At 32.8% G+C, this 15,292-nt stretch overlaps 1 protein-coding gene across 1 annotated transcript in view; it reads left to right on the top strand.

The window, feature by feature from the left end:
- Nucleotides 1-15,292, top strand: part of LOC122270027 (adhesion G-protein coupled receptor D1-like) — a 37,842-nt gene that overhangs the window by 11,811 nt on the left and 10,739 nt on the right. The window contains exons 2-7 of the mRNA XM_071183446.1: nt 975-1,085; nt 2,257-2,372; nt 7,817-7,922; nt 9,552-9,708; nt 9,799-9,865; nt 11,113-11,259. Of these exons, the coding sequence (XP_071039547.1) occupies nt 1,056-1,085; nt 2,257-2,372; nt 7,817-7,922; nt 9,552-9,708; nt 9,799-9,865; nt 11,113-11,259 (623 nt within the window). The 5' untranslated portion in view covers nt 975-1,055. The remainder of the gene's footprint in view (nt 1-974; nt 1,086-2,256; nt 2,373-7,816; nt 7,923-9,551; nt 9,709-9,798; nt 9,866-11,112; nt 11,260-15,292) is intronic.

The following is a 15,292-nucleotide window of genomic DNA, read 5'->3' as shown; positions in this document are numbered from 1 at the left end:
ATATACATACATATATATACATATATGTACATATATACATGATTTATAAAATAAAAATTTCAACTAAGGTAAATAAATTTTCCTACAATAATGCATTGTTATTTAAAGCAAAAACTGAGGGGGCATCAAATTCAACTGCGTAGCTGCATGCCAGAGAGCAGTAGATCTGTAAAAATATTTCTTTTATTTATTTCTCAAACTAAAAAATCGAATCTTATTTTTTTTTTATTCTAAAGAACTTCCTGTACATTTTAAGACACCTTCGTAATTTCAAGTTTCTGTGTCTTATAAATTGAGTGCAGCAAAACAAAAGTTAACATTACATCGCAAAAAGAGCAATTAGAAATGCAATGACTTTCGAAAAAATACTCTGTTAACTCGTTGACAAATATGGATGGCTTTCTGAGAATACCAAATTTCAACTTCGTCGTTGCTATCCTGTAGCCGGTATTTTTCCCATCAAGTTAAACAGTTAATTGAGGAAGACATATTTTTCAACAACAATGGGTAAATAATCATTATTTACAGCAAAAAAATAAGAAAAATCTCGAAAAAGAACTTAAAAATGCTATAAATTTCACGCACTACTGTAATTTAAAAAAACAAACTCTTGTTAAAGTTCATGAAAAAAATGGCCTATTTAACACGTAAGTTTTCAACTTCGTAGTTGCATTTCAGTAGGCTGCTAAGAGGCCATCGTTGTATTTTTACTACAAGCTCAAAGATAAATAATTCTCGCATTTAAAGTTTTTCATTCCATCGAATTCTCTGTTCAAGTTTTTAAGTCTTTTAGGTTTAGCTCCGCAAAACAAAAAGTACGTAAAGTTGGTAACCCAAAACAGCGCAGGCTGTTTTGGGTTACCAACTTTACGTACATTTTCTAACCGTTGCTTTTATGATTTCTAACATAGACAAAAACAACGTTTTTGTTAATGATCTAACCTCCCCCCATACTTTTTCCAAATTTATTTTAGTGCTTACAATGATGACAAGTCGTAGTACCACACTGTTCTGATGATAGTATGTAAGAGATGATGGATCATCTCTAACATAGTATGGCTGATTTACTTGATATATCATCCGAGGTAAGAATATTATTTAATTTCTTAATTTATTTTATTTGGTAATAATTCAGAATAGAACAAAAACATTAAGGATTAAAAAAAGCAATAACAAGCCACTTTTAGAATATTAGAGCTACAGTAAAAGTGTATAGTCAAATGAGGCAATTTATTTGTAACAAACGGAAATTCGTGTTTTTTTTTTTCTAGACAAATTGATTATTTAATCCTTTGACGCAAATGTGACACCGATGTCTATTTTATATATTTTTTTCTGAGCTCAAATTACAAGCAAAAATAAATTTTCGAATAATAAAAAATAGTCTAATTGTTACAAAAAATATCTGTATTGCATAACTATAAATTATTAAAATTCTAAATATAATATTTTCTCACTTATTTTGTCCTAGGTTTATACAAAGTAATGAAAAAGTACGTAAAATATGTATAGTAAAAATTCTGCGTCAGAGGGACTTACTAACCTATTGAGCTTACTAACCCTTACCAAAGGAACGCCAATTTATGATACACGTTTTAAAACAGAAAGTACATATTTTGCTTTGCGTGTTGATTCCTTTGAACACTTACTTTTATTACATATCACATGAACGCGGTGCTCTGTTGTTGTACTAAAAAGCTATTAAATGATTACAAAGGAAATGCTCGCTTAGTAAAGTTTATGTAGTGATATCTGAATAACCTGCATAATACTTTACCACTGATAAAATATTAAGCTTAATAAGCATTGAAAACCGCCACATTATTCGGGATAGTCTGGTAGGCCGGGCGCTGGAGTTCACATTTGTGAGAACAGGAGTTTGAATCCAGAAGGCCGAAGACTTCCCGTGTAGTAAATGGGAACCGGTGCCCGCTAAATCTGTCCGATCACAAAGTCCTCAATGTTCCCATAACAAATCAAACCTCTGGGGGTACAGAATTGGATGATTGATCGTTCTCTGGTTCAGGTCAAAATTACGATCCGAATGGGTCCGTCTTCTAAACGGGTGTGACGTATGGGTGAGGCAGAAGTCGAATTCTTGTCCATAGATGGCGCCACAGGAAAACAAGAACAATCGCACCCCATCGGTCTTAATGGCCGACAACAACAACAGTCACATTTGTTAAAAATAGAAGTTGATTAGAGATTTTAAATTTTTCCTAAAAGAAACAGTTAAATTTTTTTTCTCTGTTGCAGGTGACGAGTGAAGAAGTGGTTATTGAAGAGATCCCTTTATTAGCATTTCGAATCCTTGGCTGCACAGTTGTCACGTTTTTAGTTGGTATCACTATCATCATCTATGTTACTGCTGGGTAAGTATCAAAATTGCGTTTCACTTTTCATTTCAATTTATTCACTCAACTTTCTGCTATACTATTTAAATCTCAATAGTTACAACAATTAAGGATTTTCGAGATTATTTAAAATTCAGTATTTGGAAATCCCAATTTAAAAACCAATCTTTCATCGCAATCTTTACACAACAGATTCGCCTTCTAAGAGGACGCTATACCACAGGAAAAAATTTTAATAGCCAATTCTGTTTCCCTTCCATTACTAATTTAAAAGAAAGAAAAAGTGAGTTCAGGCAAGCCTAGAGTAAGCCGTAAAATTTCAATTGCTAAAATAAAATTGAATATTTTTTCTCCGATGCCTTCTTCTTCCTTATCCCAAAAATTAGCAGGGCTAAACAATGTCCATGAAATTCATGGACATTGACCCGGAGGAAGTCGGCCATTAAAAGTGGGTTATTTAGAATGTCCCTTTTGTCCAGTCCAAGACAGTCCAGCATATGTTGGGCAGAAGCCTGCATGTTGTGGCACCTGGGGCACTTTAGGAAGATTTTAACACTATACTCGAAAGAAAGAGACTTAAGGTGGCAGCTGGTAAGCGCCGTCTGGTCCTTGCGGTTGAACCGAATGTATGCCTACCTTTCGTCACACAAGCACCTGAATGGCAAATTTGTTGGCCACTCTTTCAGGAGCATCATATTAGATGGGCCAACGTTGCACCTACAGTAAGGACAGATAGTACAGAGAAAGAACATCCATGCCTTGCCCGGGATTCGACCCAGAACCTTTCTGATGCAAGGACAGTTCCCTGACCCCTAATACAGGCCGGTCAGCGAATAAAATTGAATATTAAAATGCATAAAATTGTTGGAAGAGAACTTTCCTATTGCGCAATCCTAAGTAATGTTCTCTCATTAAATATATAATACATAATAAATAATGCTTATTAATATAATACGTATTAAATATGTACATCATGGGTAATTTTAGGTTTGTCTGAATTTGCTTTCTCCTACTTTAAATTTTAAATTACTTAAAGAGAATTTGAAATTTGGAATAAAACAGAATTTGGGATGAAAAGTTTCTCCTATGGTTTGCAAGGGGTTTTTGTGGCTTCCCGTTCTTGTAAAACAGGAAAAGGGGAGAGAAACTATTGCGAACAGCTGAAATAATTTAATTACTTATTAGTCATATTTTCTTTGAACTTTTTAGAAAGTTTTCAAAACCATGTTACATTTTCAATTGCATAACATATTTTATTGTTGAATTGTAAATTATAAAAGGAAGTTGGAAAAGTGAACGTTTAATTAGTATTTCAGGCTATCTTTATGTATTGTTTTATTTAAGAGAACATTTGTTATTCACGAATATGCTTATTGCATATTTTAATAGTAACTTTTGATTTGCATATTTTTAATAATTGTATAATAGGCTTAATAAACAAACAAATGACTCTTTGGGGCTAGAGCGGGCATATCAATATTAGGTTTTCTGTGATAATATAGATTAATTTCTAATACACCAATTATTAGACTATTTATTTACTAAATTACATTAGAATCTAAATTAGATTGTCGACAATCATCTTCGATATTTTAGGATTTTATTAAATTAACTTTATTAATTTTGCAGTGTATGTACTAATGCTATGATAAATTTCAAGTTTTTTTTATTTTAAAATATTTATTATGAACGTGATTTTTTTAAATTTTTTTTTAATAGTAATTGCAGTATCTGTTCTTCCAGAATACTTTTGAGGGTTTGTATTCTTGATTTTTAAGAATTGCCTTTCAGTAGACATTTAAGAGTGATTTTTCAAACTTACTTGATCAAATAAAATTCGATTACTATTTAAATTATACTTTTTCTTATTAAAAAATTTTAAAATAGATTTAAAATGTGGCTATTTGTTTTTGACATAGATTATACAGAGCTGGCATGCATCAGTTCTTAATAACAATTAGTATATATGTAACTTAACATTGTTACAAAAGTACTTTTTATGTTACAATCAGTTTTATTACGATTTTACTTGTTTTGTTTTTTTAATAAGCAAAAATTAATTAAATAGTCAACTCTATGACCAGTCCATCCCCATGTCATTGGGCTAGGGTTAATAAAAACTTTAAAAAATATATTATGAGAAAAAGTATATTATTAAATAAGCTAATGCACCGTTCAAAATGAAGATTAACGCTTATATTTTGAGTGCTCGCCTATCCCCTGAGCCACCATGATACGAATTCTGCAATCGGATCGCACCGACCACAGTGCTGACATAAAATATTCTCAGTTGCAGATGGATTAATGTTGTGATGTAAAGTAATGTAGTTGTAAAAGGGGTTAGAACAGTCCCCATACCGTTTGGCTAACCGTGGAAGGTTTAGTTCTCCGCAAATGCGGGTTAGTTCTATCAAAAAGTTCTCCCCAAATGCAAATTTCTCTCAATATTTGATCTAGGAGCTCTCTTGTTTTCTAGTAGGGTTCAAAATTGCAGGGCTACGGAGTTGAACACTGGTAGTCTTCAACTCAATATTGAGTCTGTTATTCAACGGTTATAAATTATAAAATAAAAACTTTTATATTTCAATATAATAATATAAAATATATTCAAAATTACGTTTCGTATATTTTATTAAAAAAATTTATAAAAAATGTTTCCACTATCCCCCTTTTTCTATCTTAGCGTAGCGTTGGGGGGGGATTAGATAAACCTCAAATTTTCTTTAAAGTTATTACTTTTATTAAAACTCCAAACCTCCCAATTGCTATTTTTTTAAATTTAAAAGTTTAAATGCTTAAAAAAAATCAAAAACTTTCGAAAGTTTATGCATATTTAATGAAATAATTTTATGATTAGCACTTTCATGTAAAGGCTTTCTTAAAAACCAGTTAAAGATTTTTTTTGAAGTTGTTACATCTCGAACTCTATGAAGAGAAAAAAAAATCAAACAATTTTTCATTGAAACAAAATTTAAGCATGATTTTTTTTTTATTCAAATGGTATTTAGGGGTTATTTTAGTTTAGATTAAGCGAAATATAATTTTAGTTTAAGTCAAAAGTCTCTTAGTATAATTTTAATTTGCTGGATATCAGTTTTACTTTCATTTTACAACTTTACTCGCCAACCTCCATGGTTAATTTTCAATAATTTGTTTTTTAAAATTCTTAAAAGTCTATATTTAAAAAACAAATTATTTAACGACATGTAACATCTAATGTCCCTCGTTCAATTTTTTAAATTTTTTTAAAAATTATTTTTATATTGTTGTTGCGATTGCTTTTGAAATCAAGTCTAAGCTCATAAAATGAAAGTTTCGACTGAGAGAAAGTTTTTCGTCAATAACGTGTAAATAGTTATTAAATTCCTTAAAAGCACTCTTAAAATTTCAATAACTTTCAAACAAATTAGAATGTAAAAAAAAATCGCTTTAAATTGATAAATGAACTTAAAGATTTTCAGCACGCAAATTTCAACTCTGTACTTGTGAGCGATTCTGCAAATTCAAATTAAACAGTTGATAATTCTTGAATTAATAACCGAATTATTTTTTATTGCATCAATTATTTTTTATTGCACCGAATTATTCTACTTGAAAATTTTCTAAAAGCACTTAATCAAGTTGAAGCATTTTTAAAAAAGAACTTGAATAACCAAAACTGATCCTCTCAGAACATCAAATTTAAACTCTGTAGCTCTAACGTTGCATTCTCGCGATCTGCAAAGGAAGTGCATGGCATTTTTTGGTGCAAGTTTAGCCGTTTATAAATCTCTGACTAATTATACAATGTTATACAAATACTAACTAACACCAATTAATAACCACCCTATACAATTTTAACTAGCACTTTGGGATCTCACAATTTTTTAATAAAGAAATAATTTTATTCCATAGTAGCTAACAACGTCAGCTTGTTTTAAGCTCAAAGATTATATTCTGATTCGTTTCAATCATAAATGTTTACGCAAATTTTGAGCGATTTTGATTATTTCTTTAAATTGGGCAGATAAATAAAAGTATAACTAATGAGTTTCAACAAAAAATCGAACTAATGTAATATTGAAAATAAAAATCTTACTTTTAATGCCTGGAATAAGACAATCGAAATTATATTCCATCAGTTTTTCCTGGACGAAAACAGTTCTAAAATTAACGTAACGTGAAAGCAGCGAGCAGTGAACTGATAGTAAATACTTAAACTTTCGTGTATCTTTCACCTGTAGCATTGTCGTTGGAAAATATAGTTCCGCAGACTCTAAGTTCGTCACTGAAAGCTTATTATTTTTTTAAAGATGAATAATAAGGTTATAAAAAGGAATTTTTCAGTTACTCATATTTAAAACAAATCGTTAGCAGAAGTTAATTTCCATTTTGTTTGATTTTGAATATTGAAATGTACGCAATACGTATTACTGAAAAAATGTAATATTCAAAAAAATTCAACATTGAAAAATGTAATATTTTAAAATGTAATATTGAAAATAAAGCTTTTAAAGTCTGGAATAAGATGATCGAAATTGTATTCGATCCGTTTTTTCTGGACAATTAATTTCAAAATTAACGTAACGTGAAAGCAGTGAACTGATATTACATACTTATTTTAAACTCTCGTGTATTCATTTTTTCACCCACAGCCTTGTCGTTGCGAAATATAGTTCCGTAGATTTAAGAGATAGAAATTCTTCACCAAACGCCTTTTTTTTAATGAATAATAAGGGTACAAAAAGAAATCTTACAGTTCGGAATATTTAAAACAAATTGTTTGCAGAAGTTAATTTTTATTTTGTCTATTTTTGAAAACATGTGTTTTATATTCGATAAAGACAACATAACAATTTCGCAACATTGATACAAACATAATAATTTCAAAATAAGTGCGTCTATGTATTCAAATTTGAGTGATTCTTTTTTGTCCGTGTGGATCAATGTATTCTGAAAGAAAAATAACAATAAAAATAAAAAAGTAAAAGATAGATTTCCGAACGAAAGAGAAAAACAACTAGCTGCTTTTAGAGATTTCGTGGAGTTGAAATTGTAATATTTCTTTATTGGTTGCATGCAATATGTAATTATGTTTCTTCAACTCATAATTTAAAATATGCATGAAAAGTCCTCGCTTTATGAAATTTCAGATTGTATGAAATGCATTGTTAAACATAAAAATATATTTCTACACACTCAAAAAAGGTTAATTTTAAAGTGGAATATTAGTACTTAGTTTTAAACTTAGCTTAGTTCTGCATCGTCAATAAGACTTAGAATTAAACGAGTTTTCTTTCAGATTGAATCATTAGATAGTACAAACAAATTTAAAAAGATTAATTTTCATTATAATATTATTCAAATTGGTTACGCATAGCAGTTCCAGAAATTGAAAAAATATGACATGTCTAAATTTCGAACAGTGTATGATGAAGGGTTTACTATGTAAATAACAATGATTTTCCTTTTTCTTTTTCTAGAATGTTTCATGTAGATTGTTTAGCTCAGATCTGTTGCGAATGCAGTATTTTTATAGCCTATATGCTCATTCTTCTCACAACTACAGAGTCATTCAGGATTAATTCTGTAAGTTTTCACTGCCTTTTGTCAAATAATGCTGCTGTTAATGATATAGTAAGACATTTCTGAATTCCTATTATATTAAATAAACATTCTAAAATGCATTTTAGCAGTTTCGAAGGGTTTGGACTTGTTAACACGTGTGATAGCATCAAACAAAATACTGTAGCAATAACTGGGCCACCAGTCTTTCTTATAAAAAAGGTAGTCCCGCAGCGGACTTATTGTAAAGACACGGTTCCCAGTAGAACACCGAAGTCAAGCATCACTGGCTGCGGTCAGTGTGCGGGTGGGTGACCACTTTGATCAGCTTACGTAGGGACCGAGGGTGCGCGTTATCGGTTCTCGTTAAGCTCTTCTAGTGTAAAGTGCTCGACATCGCTCGCAGGTTGTTGGGTTACCAAAGCTGGGGAGCCGTCCCCTCTGCTGAGGATCAAAATTTCGATGACATGTCTTCGGAACATTTTCAGGGATGTTTCCCAGACCGTCGCCAATAGCCCATTGTGTAGCTCTAATGCGACGTAAATAAAGTACTTACCTACCAATCTATAAAAAAGGTAAGAAAAAAATATGGAACGTTTTGCGAACGAAAACAGTTTTATATTTCTAATGGTTTGTAATATTTTTGAAATAAGTGGTCACAGACTGGGCTCGCGGCCTCGGAAACAGTTAAAACTTATTTCTCATGTTTTGTTTCAGTTATATTCATCCCAGTTGAGGAGTGTATCGCATATTGCATGAAGCTGATTAAACAGCTCGCATTAGATCCTTTAAAGTGAATGTAAATCAAACTAAAAATGTATGCATCCAAATTAGAAAATACACAGTTGACACTAGAAGGTCAACTGTGGTGACCTTCTAGTGTCTATTGACTGAACGCAACTAGGTATGGTGCCAGTTATTGATGCCATGCACTACATAGAGCAAACGGTCATGAACAAATAGTATATAGGTAAATGTCTTAGGGACTTAGGGTAAAGAGGATCGAATCTGCCAGCTCCAAAACAAGCAAACACCATGACCTCCAATAAATTCTTTGCTGTTGTTGATGAAGTGCGCGGTGATAACAGCTGTGCTTTTCTGATTTTACATGCATCCATTTTCAGCACGACTTTACGTTCTCCTTAAATACTTTCATGAGAATTGATTTAATCAGTTATACTCTGTCTGCAGTGCACTTCTCTTATCTTTTTATATCCCTGAATGGTGGCGCTGACATTGCTACTGTATTTTTGACTCTATATATGCTTGTCTCTTTTCATTTGAGCAACTTTTATATTTCTATAGAGTAATTTGTTACCCAAAATTTCTCTCCATTTGTTACCAAAAATAATAATTAACATTCATTATTATTTTTTAACTGTTATCAATATATATTAAATTAAATATTTTAATTATTATTTTATAATAAATTTATTTAATATTAAATTTAATATCAAATTTTATTTAATATTAAATTTAATTTCAAATTTTATTTAATATTAAATTTAATATCAAATTGTGTTTAATTTTAAGTTTTATATCAAATTTTATTTAATATTAAATTTAATTACAAATTTTATTTAAGATTAAATTTATTTTAAACTAGTTGAATTGAAACAAAAAATGACCCAGCCCATTTTCATTTTCCATTAGTCAATGTGCCTGACCATCTCCATCTTCTTACACCTGTTTTTCGTGAGTGCCTCTCTATTTCTCCTTTTGGAAGTGATATGCATGTGCCAACTCCTCACCACTTATTTTCCAAAGATCATCGAAGCCTCAGTCAAAAACGTCATGCTTATTGGTTGGTGTAAGTATGAATTTGCACCAATCACCAGTATTTTGTTCAGTTTACAATATAACGTGCTACAGTATAGTTTATATTCTTCTTTTTCTTCAGCATTTCCAGTTGTAATAACAGGAGTAACTGCCATTGTATGCCACAATCAGTACACAACGAAAAAGAAGTAAGTATTCGAGTCGTACAAATATGTATGACATAAGTCTGTTACTGGACGGAATTCAATTTATTTTACTTTATTAACGAATTTGAAAAGCGGACCCAATTCTGAGTTTACGGCTACCCTTGTTCAACTCCGTAGCCCTGTAATTTTGAATCCAACCTAAAAGACAAAGGAACTCCTGGATCAAATAGAGGGAGAAATTTGCCGTCGTGGAGAACTTTTTGATGGAACTAAACCACATTTGCGTTACATGGTGAGGAAAATCATGAAAACCGGCCACGGTTAGCCTGACGACAAGGGATCTCTAACCCATGATCCGTCTATCACTGAGGATGTTTTATGGCACCACTGTGGTCGGTGTGTGGCTGATTGGGGAATTCGTATCGACCAGTCGTCACAGGGATTCGAACTCAATTCGCCTCATTGGTTTGCCTCAAACTTAAGGCTCTATCACCTGAGGCACCAAGGCTCTTTCAGAATTATTGGGTCACACTTTAAGGAGAGATAGGGGCCGTCACAAAAGGATTCAGATTTGTATACCAACCAATGGTCTGAAACGTCTTCTTTCTGCCCTATGTGTTGTTATTCACAAGTGGGCCGATTACCTGGCCACCACGTTCTCCTGATTTCTTTCTTTGGGGTACACTGAAAAGTGCTGTGTACGCAACACCTAATAATTTTGAAATGAATCTGGTTGCAAGAATCGTCTGTGCTGCTGCGAATATCCAACAAAATCCAGGTGTATTTGAGCGATTTCGCCAATCCATGGCTTCACATGCGTTATAATTAGCATTGCTAGAGATACGTGCGTTACACACGCACGTATCACTAGCAATGCTGGATACTTTGGACATCTTTTGTGACATTTTCACAAATTATATACCACAGCACATGTAACATCTTTAACCAATAAATTGTTTCTTGTTTCCTGAAACTGCCATACTACTTTCCATTGACGTTTGACATGGTTTTCTATGCCTTTGTGAGTCCTCTTGATGTCCTCTACCTTCCCATAGAGTTTGCCCCAATAATCCAGGGACATCCTGTATAAAAGGGGGATTTGTGAGCTGGTAAAATCCGCTTTGCTCGGATGAAAATGCACTCACAATGGTAATAAATGATCAGCGTACACGTATCTCAATTTATCAATATTTATGGCAAGTTTGTTGGAAACAATAGTTTTAATAATGGATACCGTTAATTTTTATACTTACGAAATGGGAATCACAATATAGTCTCTATCTTTTTAGCTGCTGGCTCAACACAGATGAGTCACCCTATTGGCCTACCCTGATACCCATGATGGTATTTTCTTGTCTTCAAATAGTTTTGATACTAATTATAACAGTGTTCCCATCCCATGTGTCATTGCCTGAAGAACTTTATAAGAGAGCCAAGTAAGTTGTTTTTCTTAGAAAATCAATATTGTAATGAGAAAAGACTAAACAATTTGACCATTCCGTGATTTAGTGTTTTTTTAGGATACTTTTTTACTTGTAAAAAGTAATAATACTATAGAAAGTATATTTGATTAAGTTTTAGTTCATATTGTATTTTTTTAAAATATGTTTTGTTTTAAGATATTCATGCGAGTTCGCTTTCCTTTCTCTTGTTTTTTGCCCCTTCCTTTTCTTATTACCAATAATTTTAATAATTTTTCACCAATAATTTAAATAATTTATCAACAGGAAAACTTAAAAAAGCACTCAAAATGTATTTTTCTACTTTTTATTGATGTTTTTAGGTACTCAACTATCACTTCCTGTTCAATTTATTCCTGCAGGGTTCACACGCATCAGGAAAAAATTAAAAAGTGGTAGTAATGTTAATATAATTTTCTTTAAATATTATTATATTTGTACTACTAGATAGACTTATGTTGCTACTAGAATATTTTATTTCCTCTAAATAAATATATTGATCTGAAGGAGGAGGATATGAAATTTTAATTCGAAAGTGGGAGCAAATATTAAGAAATTTTCAGGTTCTTTAGAACAAAATTGATACTAGTTTTTAATTTTTTCCAGGTACTTTCGTACACTGTCCTCTCTTTTCGTACTTCGATTGTACTCGCTTTCAAAATCATCAGAAAGTCCTAGGGAGCCCCTATCAAGTAATAAAAGGAACACAATCACAAAATTAAGAGGCTATTTGTATACAGGTGTAAGAAATTAAGAGCACCAAATAAGCATTGCTTTTTGAAGATACACCCCTTCCTACATCCATCTAAATTTAAAGGGTGATTGGTTGATCAGAAAGGGTTGGAGGTGCGATTTGAAACAAAGAGAACGCGCTGATTGGCAAGACATATGTTTTAAAACTAGACCAGTAAGAGAGAAATCGCGTATTTATTTTGTGATTTTTATTTATTTATTTTTAAATTGTATCTTGCAAATATTCTTCTTCGGGGTGCGTAGCCAAATTTTTCAACAAAAAATAAGCCCCTTTTAAGCACTTTTCAAGCACTCAAAAAATATTTTTAAGCACTTTGAAAAATATCATAATCAGACAGGGTTGGCAAGTTTTTGACAATTGATGACTTTATCAGGTTTGTAACGAAGACGATGGCGCGTCACAAAAGATGAAATTAACAGGAGAAATGAAATTTTCTATCGCTAATAGAGAAAAAAAATTGACACTGTTTAGTTGGTCCCCGTAATCAGCAAAAATTCGAGAGATTTTTCGATTCTATTACAGAGGGGGGGAAATGAAGTCTGAAGTCGAGAATCTCTTGCAAAATGCAGCAGGGTTCAAGGGCACCGGCAGAATAATATAAAAGGGGGTGCAACCCTCTAACAAACTACCCCCCCCCGCCAAAATTTTCTTTAAATATTCTGTTATTACATTTTGTTTTGTTATTACATATACTTTCATCTGTTAATTTTTTTCAAGATGCATTTCTTCATTGTTAACAAGATATTTAAAAAAAAGTACAAATTTCCTGTACTTGCAAATTTTGCCACGAGAAACTGTATTGATGGCGCTGGCATAGCTACTGACTTTGAAACACAAATAACTACAAACAGTAGTGTGCTGATGAAGTTTTACAGTTGTGAGAAGTCAGTTTGTGTTATACACCTTTGTTAAACTAAATAACTAATAGAAAATATAATATTATTTATACATTTTNAAAATGACCCAGCCCATTTTCATTTTCCATTAGTCAATGTGCCTGACCATCTCCATCTTCTTACACCTGTTTTTCGTGAGTGCCTCTCTATTTCTCCTTTTGGAAGTGATATGCATGTGCCAACTCCTCACCACTTATTTTCCAAAGATCATCGAAGCCTCAGTCAAAAACGTCATGCTTATTGGTTGGTGTAAGTATGAATTTGCACCAATCACCAGTATTTTGTTCAGTTTACAATATAACGTGCTACAGTATAGTTTATATTCTTCTTTTTCTTCAGCATTTCCAGTTGTAATAACAGGAGTAACTGCCATTGTATGCCACAATCAGTACACAACGAAAAAGAAGTAAGTATTCGAGTCGTACAAATATGTATGACATAAGTCTGTTACTGGACGGAATTCAATTTATTTTACTTTATTAACGAATTTGAAAAGCGGACCCAATTCTGAGTTTACGGCTACCCTTGTTCAACTCCGTAGCCCTGTAATTTTGAATCCAACCTAAAAGACAAAGGAACTCCTGGATCAAATAGAGGGAGAAATTTGCCGTCGTGGAGAACTTTTTGATGGAACTAAACCACATTTGCGTTACATGGTGAGGAAAATCATGAAAACCGGCCACGGTTAGCCTGACGACAAGGGATCTCTAACCCATGATCCGTCTATCACTGAGGATGTTTTATGGCACCACTGTGGTCGGTGTGTGGCTGATTGGGGAATTCGTATCGACCAGTCGTCACAGGGATTCGAACTCAATTCGCCTCATTGGTTTGCCTCAAACTTAAGGCTCTATCACCTGAGGCACCAAGGCTCTTTCAGAATTATTGGGTCACACTTTAAGGAGAGATAGGGGCCGTCACAAAAGGATTCAGATTTGTATACCAACCAATGGTCTGAAACGTCTTCTTTCTGCCCTATGTGTTGTTATTCACAAGTGGGCCGATTACCTGGCCACCACGTTCTCCTGATTTCTTTCTTTGGGGTACACTGAAAAGTGCTGTGTACGCAACACCTAATAATTTTGAAATGAATCTGGTTGCAAGAATCGTCTGTGCTGCTGCGAATATCCAACAAAATCCAGGTGTATTTGAGCGATTTCGCCAATCCATGGCTTCACATGCGTTATAATTAGCATTGCTAGAGATACGTGCGTTACACACGCACGTATCACTAGCAATGCTGGATACTTTGGACATCTTTTGTGACATTTTCACAAATTATATACCACAGCACATGTAACATCTTTAACCAATAAATTGTTTCTTGTTTCCTGAAACTGCCATACTACTTTCCATTGACGTTTGACATGGTTTTCTATGCCTTTGTGAGTCCTCTTGATGTCCTCTACCTTCCCATAGAGTTTGCCCCAATAATCCAGGGACATCCTGTATAAAAGGGGGATTTGTGAGCTGGTAAAATCCGCTTTGCTCGGATGAAAATGCACTCACAATGGTAATAAATGATCAGCGTACACGTATCTCAATTTATCAATATTTATGGCAAGTTTGTTGGAAACAATAGTTTTAATAATGGATACCGTTAATTTTTATACTTACGAAATGGGAATCACAATATAGTCTCTATCTTTTTAGCTGCTGGCTCAACACAGATGAGTCACCCTATTGGCCTACCCTGATACCCATGATGGTATTTTCTTGTCTTCAAATAGTTTTGATACTAATTATAACAGTGTTCCCATCACATGTATCATTGCCTGAAGAACTTTATAAGAGAGCCAAGTAAGTTGCTTTTCTTAGAATATTAATATTTATAATGAGAAAGGACAGAATAATTTGACCATTCCGTGATATTTTAGGATACTTTTTTTTACTTGTAAAAAGTGATAATACTATAGGAAGTATATCTGATTAAGTTTTAGTTCATATTGTATTTTTTTTAATATGTTTTGTTTTAAGATATTCATGCGAGTTCGTCTTCCTTTCTCTCGTTTCCCCCCCTTTTTTTTAATTAAATGGCGACTCGATTGATTGGGAATATATAGGCTTCCCGTTACGAGTTAGCGTGCGCAAAGTGAGAGTAAAGCGAGCCGGTAGAGTTTACTCCAGCGATTTAGGGGAAGAAGGGAAAGAAAATCAAAGCAAAAGAGAATCGGGAGAAAATGAATATATATTCCTTAATTTGGAGTACCGTAGAAAAGAAATAAATAAAAAAATCTAACTTATTTTAAGAGGTTTCTATCGTAGAGAACTAAAGAATCTGATTGGTACGCCAGTTTGGAATTCTCGCCAATAGAAATACGTTCATATTTTGTTCGCTTAATTTTCCCAATTAAAGGTG

Source organism: Parasteatoda tepidariorum, chromosome 7, assembly GCF_043381705.1.
Source record: "Parasteatoda tepidariorum isolate YZ-2023 chromosome 7, CAS_Ptep_4.0, whole genome shotgun sequence".
Lineage (NCBI taxonomy): Eukaryota > Metazoa > Arthropoda > Arachnida > Araneae > Theridiidae > Parasteatoda > Parasteatoda tepidariorum.
This window is presented reverse-complemented; position numbering and strand designations above follow the sequence as displayed.